This window comes from Mirounga angustirostris, unplaced genomic scaffold (assembly GCF_029215605.1).
Source record: "Mirounga angustirostris isolate CCGP_5_RB_7025 unplaced genomic scaffold, mMirAng1.0.hap1 SCAF_13, whole genome shotgun sequence".
Taxonomy (NCBI): domain Eukaryota; kingdom Metazoa; phylum Chordata; class Mammalia; order Carnivora; family Phocidae; genus Mirounga; species Mirounga angustirostris.
In genome coordinates this window covers 78,337,550-78,349,170 of record NW_026991721.1, presented here as the reverse complement: position 1 = coordinate 78,349,170, position 11,621 = coordinate 78,337,550, and the positions used below count along the sequence as shown (strand labels likewise).

Here is an 11,621-nt window from a genome sequence, read left to right as displayed (position 1 = left end):
TTCCAGTTTTTGAATTGAAATTAACATGGACATCTATGGAGATTTTTGCACCTAAAATCATAACAGCATGCAAAGTACTAACATTGTGATATTTTCAGCATGAAAACACCACCATAATCATGATCATACTGTAGTCTGCATGAAATAAAGTCATTCATGTAGCTGACAGGAGAGAAGATAAAAGTCAATAAAAAGAGAATTATTTATTAAAAAGATCTAGTGTTACAAGAACAGTACACAGAACTATTATTTGACTGTGCCTTCCACATGATATATACCATTATATATAGTATATATACAGATTGTATACAATATATTTAACGGTTTGACATGAAGTCCACAGTACCTTTATTTGGATATGCAAAACATTCACTTTTCATGAAATTTTTAATTATGAGGAGTGTTTTTTCCTTCATAGTTCAATTGACATTATACAAAAATACAGTCTCTTTAGTGATTTAAGACTGTGTGGTTACTATCCCATCCAAAAAAAAGCTCACTCAGTACTGCAGCTGAAAAAGAATGTACCTTGATAAGGAATGCTGTTCTGTTTTTTACAAAGTAACAAGTATGTAATACATAAGTACGTAAACATTTAAAACCTTTTTTATAGGTTTATGATGCAAAATACATATTCTGTGCAGGCTGAGTAAAAACATCGCTTATCTCTGATTCCTGTTAAGAAGACATCAGACATTCTACCAGATGTGTACCATCCATCAACTAGTGGGGAATCTTGGTTTATTCGAATTAGCCATATATTGACATATTTATTGGGCTTTGTTTTGTAAGAGATTCAATAATAACTTGATTCTTAAAGTCCTTCACTACATCTAGTATAAAACATCATGGAAAACAAAGAAAATGATTTATAATATGAAGTAAAAATTATTGTCTATTCTTTAATATTCTTGTTGCATCTTTTTTTTTTTTTCAGATGCACAATTTCTTTCTGAAAACTACACCACACTCATGAGAGTTCGTATTTTGCCTGCTAAATCGTTCGTATCCCTCTATCTGCAAAGTCCAGCCTCTCCCACTCCAAAGGAGGTGCTCAAAGAAGGCCACTTGGTTGTTATTATTCACAGGCTTCAATATTCACCATCTGTCGTAATTTACCATAATAATCTGTTAACTAAAAATAGTCTTTTAAATCACTTCTCATTTGTTTAGGGGTGTCTTGGACATAATTCCTCCCAAACAGAACGAGTAACCAACTTAAATTGTTGTGCTGTGGCCCTGAAACCAATCTTTTAGATATTCAGAACAGAAATTCCAATATGTCCTGATTCTATAGGGATTAACCTCTAGAGCCAACAGTGTGAGCTAAATATTGTTTCATTTTGCTTGCTGTTAAGGATGCTCCAAACAGAATTAACAGGCTTAGGTTTTAGAAAAGAAAAGAAACTACTTTTTGTTTCCATATTAATATCATCTGTAAAACTAGTTTCTCCAAGCTCTTTTCTGGCATTTGGCTTTGCAATAACTATCCCTTCAGGCATCCTTCTTGGGTGTTATGTGAACTGTGGCAGGTGGAACTTCTATATATCATCAAGCAGAAAACTTTCACTCCAGTATCCAACTGTCTCGAGTCACTTTGGTTCATGGTGACTCTCCAAAATAGCAAATGGGGAACATTTCCCAAGGAGTGTATGGCTAGTTAGACTAGCTGAGGCCCTGTACTGAGGCCATGTTTCCATAACTTAATTAAAAAATCAATTTATTCAAGAGGTCCTTTTTATTTTAATAGTTGGTAACATTTTACAAGTGGTATGTGATGCATGGACGTGTTTAAAAAATCAAAATTCATTTGTTATGCTTGAAACATTTTAATTCACAGACTATATATGTATGCATAATTATTTGCACAATAGATTTTAATTGTCCTTAAAATTGTTGCCAATTAGGAGAAAACCATGAACTTAATTCAACATCTATTTTGGCAGTAGGTGGGAAAATGGGAAAGCTCTGTCCTGTATTCATTTTGTTTTCAAGTTAGCACCCTTCGCAGCATATCAGTGACTGCAGTTTTTAGTGACCATATTTTTTTTGTGACTTTAATCTTTTGTTATTAAAAATAAACATTTATTATATTTGCAGCTAGATAACATAGTAATTAATGAAAAACAATAGCACTTAAATTCATCTGGACTCTCTATTTACCTTGCACTAATGTGAATGGCTTATTCCCTACCCTAATAACTTGCTCTAGGGATACATATAGAATAGCATATAGACAAATTTTGCTATTTCACTATGCAATAACACAATATTTTTCAAAAAAAACTTTTGTGTACTTATTCTATAATGGATCACACAACTGAAGTATTTTTTTTCATATCTTCTACCAGCCTGTTAATTCGGATACTTAGCCAAAGGGAAAATGAAAAACAGTAGACTCAGAATCTTTAGCAAACTTTTCATTCTCAGTTTTGTATTTGTGTTTGAAATGATCTGCTAGAGACCACTTACTTAACAAATGGATGGCACACACTCAGGGTCATCATATATAAAATCAAATTCCAACATATTAAAAAAGTAAAGAATACATTTGACAGAAATTACCTTTGCTTACAAAAAATTCATTACATACAATCTGCATATTTTATTGGAACAAGAACTGTCCTCTCCATTTACAAAACCAAAGAGAAACCTGATGGATAAGTAATATTCCCCCCAGCCTCCTGTAAGTGCACCATGTGTAGTCCCAAATTTTTAAAGCTCATCTCAGGGTCCTGGGTCTCCACTTACACTACATTCTATTCACCGCTATTTTCAAGCTAAAGCAAAGCAAAGCAAGGTAAGTCTGCAGTTTTCACCAAGAGGTTGAAGGAATCATCAATGCCAAGAGCAATGTTACCGATGATGAAGATGGGGAGAGTGTGTGGAGGGTCGACTGGGCACTAGTGATTTTCCCACCTGTGAAAATAGAGAAGCATTAAATGGAGCTAATTATTTTGATTTTGCTTGAGCATAGAAAGAGTTGTTTTTAGGTATGTAAGACAAAGGAGTGCAACATGGGCTTGTTTCTGATGAGAGTGTACTTATAAAACAAGACATTGTATGGGGCTCCCAGAAATTATATGGAAGGCAGAATTCTATATGGAATACTGTGTTAAAAGGCTATGTCACATTTAAAAAAAACACATCTACTCAGGAGATTTAGTGTAATTTTCACCAATGATAGAAAACATCTCAAATTCCAGGTATGAATGATAAAATGATTTCTATAGTGTATTGTTCAGGAAAGGGGGAGCAAGAATAATTAGCAAAAGTTTGTGGCAATAAGAATTCATAATTCAATTACTTCAGTCAATGTTTGAATTTGATAATAATACAATTATTTAAATTACTTAATTTACTTATGGGTTCTCCATTGATTTGTTTCTGTTGAGCAGGCTTAAATTCTAGATTCTCATACCAAACTTGGCAAAGGAAGGAGAGCCATCTTTCATTACTCTTACCTATACCCAGGAGAAATTATTCCTTCTTGGGAACAAAATATTGTATGCAGTTAATGTATTAAGGTGGCTGTTTGATTAAACACACTGATCTGAACAGACTAGTTTGAAGTAGTTTTGATAGCTCCACATAACAAGCTCCACACAAACTAAGTACTACCCTTAGACCTAACTCCAGTTAATGGTTCCTCAAGTTTGAAGTATGATATCATGATCGATATTTAATGAATGCTTACTAAATGCAATGCACTGTACTGAGCACTTTATACATATTATTCAATCCTCACAACAGTAAGTAACGTTTTTTCCCCCTGTTGCGGATGAAGGAACTGGAGCTTAGATAATAGGACTTGCTTAAAGTCATCGAGATGGAATTAGTGGAGACAGATGCTCTTACGATTGGCCTTAATTAAAACCTTAATGATAGATTAATCATAAAATAAAGGTACCACCCAATTTTTGGAATCATCCTTCGGTCAAGTTATCTTCTCCGTCAAGAGTTGAGTGTTAATGGGATCTGGTTGTGATTTTTGTTATGGAAATAGTGTCCAAATTTTTTCTCCAGATGTTTATTTAAGAGCTGGGGGGCCATTTGTTTGGTAACACACACACCACACACATAGCAGCAGCAGCAGCAGCAAATCTTTCCTTTGAAAATTTTTATATCTAAGGCACTAATAGAACTTTAACCAACATATTGGAGAATGTAGCTTGTAGTTCACCTTGTACAAAAGGAATTATTGTGAAGTGCATGGCCGCATGTGAACTATAAGAAAGGCATGATGACAAAGCTTCACTGCAGTGGTATGTGCATTCTTAATAAATAAAAACTGTGAAAACATCTTTTCTATTTACATCCTTACTATTTACTTGAGTCCTTTAAATCGACTAGCATGACACTTTTACAAAAACATCTCATTTTCAGAATGCTAAGTAGGGATTATATCTCAAATTTCACAAAGAATCCACAAAACAAAAACATTGTTTTGGTATAGCAAATCAAAACAAAACACAAACAACAACACTGGACTAAGTTCTAGTCCCAGCTGCAAAACCACTAGCTATTTCACTTGAGCGAGTCCTTGAACTTCTTAGGGCTTTTGGTTTTTGGAAAATGATAAGAATGAAACCAATTGTTGTTCATTTTCTATAGGTCTGAGATAGACAATATTAAGAGTTTTTATTTTATTAAAACTCAGAAAATGTATTGCACTAACCATTATTTTTTAACTAAAACATAAAAGTTGACAATTTGTTTTTCATAGAATAGAAGTTGAGACACAGTGGGAGAATCAATGTTTTTATAAATACTTTCAAACTTGGGACTAATATTGTCCAGATGATATTTTATAATCTGGTTGTCTTAGACTTGACAGGAACCTTGAGGAGTCAGAGAATAATAGAATACTTAGAAGTTTGCTAGAAGGATAAAATAAGAAATAAAAAAATAGAATAATAAATAAATAAATAAATAAATAAAATAAAAAATATATGAAAAATACCTAGTGTAATGCTAAGAACATGATCATGGGTCAATAAATGCTCATTGTAGCATTGTTTTTAGAAATTTGAGACTTATGATGCAAGCAGAGAGTTGCCATCTTTTTCGCTTTTCAGAAATAATCTTTAGTCTTTCAAGGTGCTCTTGAAAATTTAACACCCGCATCTGAACAGTTCAATTATAGTAATCAATGTAGAGACATTATTACCTCTCTTGCTCTTGAAGCTATACTTTTATAAATGAATCATAAAGTGTATTAAGTTTTAGTGTGGCCACAATGTATTTAAATTCTTAGGTCTTTTCACCTGAATTTCTGAAAAATGTCAGATTTCCTATATTTTATGTTTTTTATTTTTAGCTTTTCATTTAGAAATAATTTTAGATGCACCAAGAAGTTGTAAAAATAGACAAAGAATTCATCCAGATTTCTTAAATGTTTGTTTCATCATTGTTGTGTTATTATTCTTTCTATAAATACATATATTTTTCCTGAGTCACTTGAAAGTAAGTTGCAGACATGATGTACATTTACCTCTAAATACTTTAGAGTTCTTAAAAATAAGACATTTTCTTATATAGCCACAGTACAATTTTTTAAGAAAAGGAAATTATTGATATATATGTTATCTAATCTACAGACATTATTCAAATTTTATCAACTCTCCTAATTATATCCTTTATCTCACCTTATATTTTTATGTAAGAATTTACTTGTCAAATATTATGTAAATAGCTTTTCCTCAAAGCTTCAGTCTAATTATTTTCTTCCTTATATTTGCCTTCTATCCCACTTTGTGGCATCAAAAAATATCATATGCAATGCTTCTGGTCTTAATCCAAATTGATAAATATGTTGAATGCAACAAAGCCACATGCAGAGTCCTACAGGATATCACTGGATACTTCCCTTTAGGCTGACAATTCTGCTTGAGAATGATTACTCAATAAATAAGCTCATAATTGCCCATTAATTAAATGCACATTCTTAGGCAAGTTACTTAAATTTTCTCCTTAAAATATGAATAATGTCATCTACTTCATATAATTATTACTAAGACCAAATAAGATGATGTATAAGACTTATGACCAATCCTAACACATAGTAAGGGCTCAGTAAAAGCTAGAAATTATTAATACTGCTAATAAAAACTATGAGGCAAAATAAGTTCCAGTGATCTAATGTACAGCATCGTGATTATAGTTAATAATACTGTAGTACACACTTGAAAGTTGCTAAGGGAGTAAATTTTAAATGTTCTTACTACAAAAAGAAATGGCAGTTATGTGACATGATGAAGGTGTTAGCTAATGCTATGGTGGTAATAATTTTGCAGTATATAAGTGTATCAAATCAACAAGTTGTATACCTTAAACCTACAAAAGGTTACATGTCATTTATATCTCAATAAACCTGGAAAACAAACAAAAAATGATACTCAATAGAATTTACAATTTACTCTGAAATCAATAAAGATGATCCAAATTTAATTTTAAGAAGCAGTTCCTTTAAGCTCTTCTGTACCCCATTCTCCATTTTTTAATGATAAAGGTAATCAAGGTAATAGAGAAATAGGTATGTTAAAGTTGTGCACTGGCAGTTTAAAAGCAATATTACAAAGCCCAAATGGCCAGCAAGGTGCTGCTTGAGACCAGGATGGGCAAGGGAATTTCCCCAAAATAAGCACATTCTAATGAAACATTCTGATGAAAAATCCTTTTTAGATTTATAGAAATTCTGCAATTATGGACATAAGGGCCACATTCTTATTAATTGGAGGATGGTATGGAAATCAGAGTGAGAAATGAGACCCTTCCAAAGTTTTCATCCATGCAATCCATCATATTAATTTTGGTGAGGTTTACACTATTTAACATTGTTGGTAGTCATCAAATTAAGCCTATTATGTCAAAACTTACCTGAATAGGATGGTACCCTGATTTGGGAACTAGCTGTCCCATCCCCTCCTTCACTGTATGCTCGAACTTCAATAATATAGACTCCAGCATCCGGCAGTGGTACTACTGCTTGAGGTTTCTGTGTTTCGATAACTTGACTGTTGCTGCGCCCCTCTTGCCTATAAAAAACCTGGAAATAATAACAGAGATTTAAACATTTCATATTCACATGAAGATTCCAAATCTTTATTGATTGACTACCGTATGTCACATTTTGAGCTAAGGAAGCCTATGGCTTTGACAGATATGTAAGCAAATGCAATGTATGTGCTATATGGAGCAGTGGAAGTGTACATAGGATGCTATGGAAATATAGGGAGAGTATGTGCTGTGGTGAGCACTGTGAATTGTGTAAAACTGATGAATCACAGACCCGGACCCCTGAAACTAATAATACATTATATGTTAATAAAAAAAAAAAAGAAAAAAAAGATGCTATGGAAATATAGGAGAAAGAGTTTAATTCTGTCTGTGGGTTAGGAAAGGCTTTTCAGAAGAGGAGATGCCGGAGTTAAGTATCTGAAGATGAGTGGAGTTCACCAGATGGAGAAAAGGATGAGAATTCTAGGAAAAGGTAAGAAAAACAAAAATACACCTAAGCAATGAGAAACCATAACATTAGGGTATGGAATAGACAGAAGACATACGGGGATGGGGACACATGAGACTAGAGCAGAAGGTAGTGAGGGGCCATATCACTAAAGTCTTTTATTCTAGGTTATTGGAATGAATAGTATCCTGAGGGAGTACTCACAGCTGTCATCTTCAAATTCAAAGGACTAAAGAGATAGTTCGTTAAATATATCAACAATAAATATTTAACAATGTAGGAAATCACTGAAAAGTTAAAACTTTAGTGTTTCTATTTACTTCTGTGGTTGTTTGCTTTTCTGTGAACTGGCATTTAGATATTTTGGATAGTAAAGTTTTTTTGACACCTGTCCATTGTACTAGAATAGAACATGTATTCATGGCAAATGGTTTCAGAATTACAAATTAGAACATAAAGTTATCCTGGGGTGCCTGGGTGGTTCAGTTGGTTAAGCATCTGCCTTTGGCTCAGGTCATGATCCCAGGATTGAGTCCCCTATCAGGCTCCTCGCTCAGCAGGGAGCCTGCTTCTCCCTCAGCCTGCCACTCCCCTGCTTGTTCTCTCTCTCTCTTGCTCTCTTGCTCACTTGCTCTCTCAAGTAAATAAATAAAAATCTTTTTAAAAAGGACATAGAATTATCCTATGTTTACAAATCAGAAAGCACAGATCATAGGAATTATGCAATTTATACAAGATCATGTGGCTAGTTAGGGAAGAAATTGCATTAGAAGGTTAAAATTCTGATGATCAGTTAAGAGCTGCTTCAGAACTATATTATTTTGTTTCTATTTACAGATCTGGATTCAAAACAATCTCCTACAAACAAAATAAAAGAAAACACAATCTCCATATTTCTTTCTGGGCAAATTTGGTTCCATTATAGGACCTGGTGCATGGTAAACTTAAGAGAAATCTACTTCTGTTGCCATCATTGTTCATGGTCAATGGTCAGTATTTCAATTGCATCATAAAAGATACCTTAGGAAGTTAGATAAAAATTTATGTTTTTTTCTTTTTTTTTAAAAAATTATTTATTTATTTATTTGACAGAGAGAGAGATAGCGAGAGCAGGAACACAAGCAGGGGGAGTGGGAGAGGGAGAAGCAGTCTTCCTGCCGAGCAAGTAGCCCGATGTGGGACTCGATCCCAGAACCCTGGGATCATGACCTGGGCCGAAGGCAGACGCTTAACGACTGAGCCACCCAGGCGCCCTGTTTTTTTCTTATAAAAATGTGTTTTGAGCTTGAACTAACCTACAGAGAGGGGGGAAAAAAAAAACTTTAGTAGAGCATTCTTGTCATATATTGAAGCCTGTCTGTACTTGATCCTCCCTTTTGCATTCTGATAAATGGTCCCTCCCTTTCACTTTTCTTTCACAGATTTAAATTTACTTCAGGGTCTCAGAAGAGAAGTAACTTCTCTCTAAAAGTATTTAGCATGTACAGTAATTGTATGTATTGAAATACTTATAGAGAAGCCATAGCCTCAATGTAGTTGCAAAGTGATAAGAGTATCATCAAATATTTACTGGGCATATCATGTGGGCCAGGCACAGTGCTATACATTGGAGATTCATAACAGAAGAAGACCACATGTTCCTGTTCTCAAGGCACCTACAATATAATAATGGGGGCAGATACCAATGCAGGGAAGTGTAATAGGAAATGTATTTGGTGATATAGCAATGCACAGAGTAGTACTTGATCAAGATTTGGGGAATCAGAAACACTTCTCAGAGCATGCCCACAGCAGGTTCTTTCAGCTTAAAAAATGACAATTGTATCAGAATTTATGTTTCTTATTTTGACTGTAGCAGTGTAATGAATTAGAATTCTGATCATCCACTTGAGGTAATTAGAAAGCAAATTTATGGCAATGGGGAAGTATGTAAATTGGTGAGGATTGGTAGGGGAGTGACTATTTTAGAGAACATTGTTATTATGGTTCAATAAATTACAATTCTTATGACAAAGAAAAATGCAACTAGTAATGCGTATCTAATGTTGCTGTAAAATCCAGAGTTGAAGAAAAATTTGTGGATCAGTTGAGATTTAGAAACAAAAGGTAAAAGCAGGAAAAATACCAGTTAATAGTAGCAAAAGGAATTTGAGATTAAATGTGGCTTTTACCAGTACATCCAGGGAGATATGATGTTATGAGTCAGTAAGTAGGTATACTAAGTGAAAAGATACATTAAATTAATGGTTAGTCTTAGGTGCTTGAGAGAATCTTGGCTCATTTTAAAATCCTGATTTAGTAAAGATGGATGAGAATGAGAAATATGAGAAGGTTAAGGAGTTATCAAGACATGTCAGAAATAGTTATTGATAATAAGGAGTCCAGAGTGTACTGTGAGAATCTGGACATTTACAAAATGGTGGTTGTGATGACAGCTATCTTTAGGCATAAAGGAAATTGTATTTTCAATACTATCCTCAAATTCTACTTAACAAGCTGGGAAGAATGAATTATCCAAATAAGTGATTCTAAACAAAAAATTAATGTGGTACTGCAATTCTGAAAGGCATGATCTGGAAACAGCTAGTCTATATTGATGGTAACACAATAATGGTGTGAGCAGGCTTAAATATATAACAATAAATTTTTGCTGGTTTTACCCATGAGTACCCCTGAGAAGGATGGATTCTATTAAAGGGAAGGCCTATTCAGCAGCTGAGCATCTTGGGATCTTAGGAATAGTCAACAGGGACATCTGCTCTTCATAATGGAAAGTGAGGAATCTGAAGCCCCACTAACAATAGGAGGGTGAGAAGTCAGCAAGATGATAGAAGCAAGATGAAAAGAAGTTGGGGAAGCATAAGAACCAGTGAGAAGCCACTGACTGGAGGATGGCCAAAAGCACTTTTAAGAACAGGACTTTCTATGGGCAATTTTCAGATATTTGCTTGTATGGTGTGCTTTTCATTCTACCTGCTCCCGCCAACATTTCTATCAAGTCTACTTTCTACGTGTATATATTTGATATTATATAAGCCATTTTTGTTTTATTTTTTAAAAATATTTTATCATAAAAAATTTCAAGGAAAATCACATGTAAGAGGATAGTATAACTCATTATATATGAGTCATTTTAATTTGTGGGTATCACAAGAAAGAGGCTGAATCCCATACATGGAGTGAATATAAGATGAAGGAACAGCTGCAAGATACAGGAAATCAATGAGACTAGAAGGGCCAAAGACATTAAGCTCCCTCGAGAAGCTGGACAAATATAGAGGTGGTCTTCAGAATTCTGTAGGGTGTGGAATAAAATATGAACCCAAACGTACATATATCTCAGGAGTGTGGAAGGCCCTGATATCTAAGTTGAATAAATAAACAAAAATTTCTGTCTACATTGATGGAACACATAATAGCCAGTAAACTTTGAGCCTGATTTTCCCCCTACTCTCCCTGGCTCTGTAAACAGACAGAAAGTAGAGGTAAGGGGGAAAGATATATGGAGAAAGGGTTGTATATCTAGGAAAGGATACTTTTTAGTTGTAGCCTAGAAAACAAGACCTTATTTTTTTTGGTATGTAGCCTGAGGCATTGTCCTGAATTCCTTCTGCTTGTTTTCTTTTTTTTTTTTTTTTCCTGAATGGATAAAAGTTTCACTCAGTGGGAAAGGGAATATTTGCACAAGTGAAAGTATAGCTCCTGGGCATTTAATATTTATTTTCCCTTTTACTTGGGCTTAAATCTACATGAGAAGAATAAGGTGGAGATAAGATGGTTGTTTCACTTTATAATCTTGGTAAACTCCTTTCATAATATAAAGAAAAAATTTCTTCATTCTCAAGATTATTAAGGAGAATTATGGCTGAATATGCTTTAGTATACAGCTTTGTTATTGGCATTGGTATTTCTTTAGGAATGCCAGTAACAGATGTGCCAAAATTAAAGACTCTAGATACAGACTCCACACTAGAGGAATTAAAAAATGAAATTTTCTTCATTGAAAAGCATTTATTTGGGAAAAATATATTAAATTAGAAAAAAACTTATTTGAAGTTTTTGCTCCATTTTCCCCATCACTTATAAATAATATATTAATAATATAGGTAGCTTTTTCTGATTTGGGAAATGTAACAAAACAAGAGAAAGGGAT

At 33.8% G+C, this 11,621-nt stretch overlaps 1 protein-coding gene across 12 annotated transcripts in view; it reads right to left on the bottom strand.

Annotated features, from left to right (window-relative positions):
- Window positions 1–403: 403 nt before the first annotated feature.
- The window catches only part of CNTN5 (contactin 5), a 1,392,146-nt gene continuing 1,380,928 nt past the window's right edge, over window positions 404–11,621 (bottom strand). For all 12 annotated transcript variants that reach the window (XM_064577192.1, XM_064577190.1, XM_064577193.1 and 9 more), the window contains 2 exons: window positions 6,880–7,048; window positions 404–2,919 (listed from right to left, as the gene is read on the bottom strand). In XM_064577192.1, coding sequence (XP_064433262.1) covers window positions 2,816–2,919; window positions 6,880–7,048 — 273 coding nt within the window. In that variant the 3' untranslated portion in view covers window positions 404–2,815. The remainder of the gene's footprint in view (window positions 2,920–6,879; window positions 7,049–11,621) is intronic.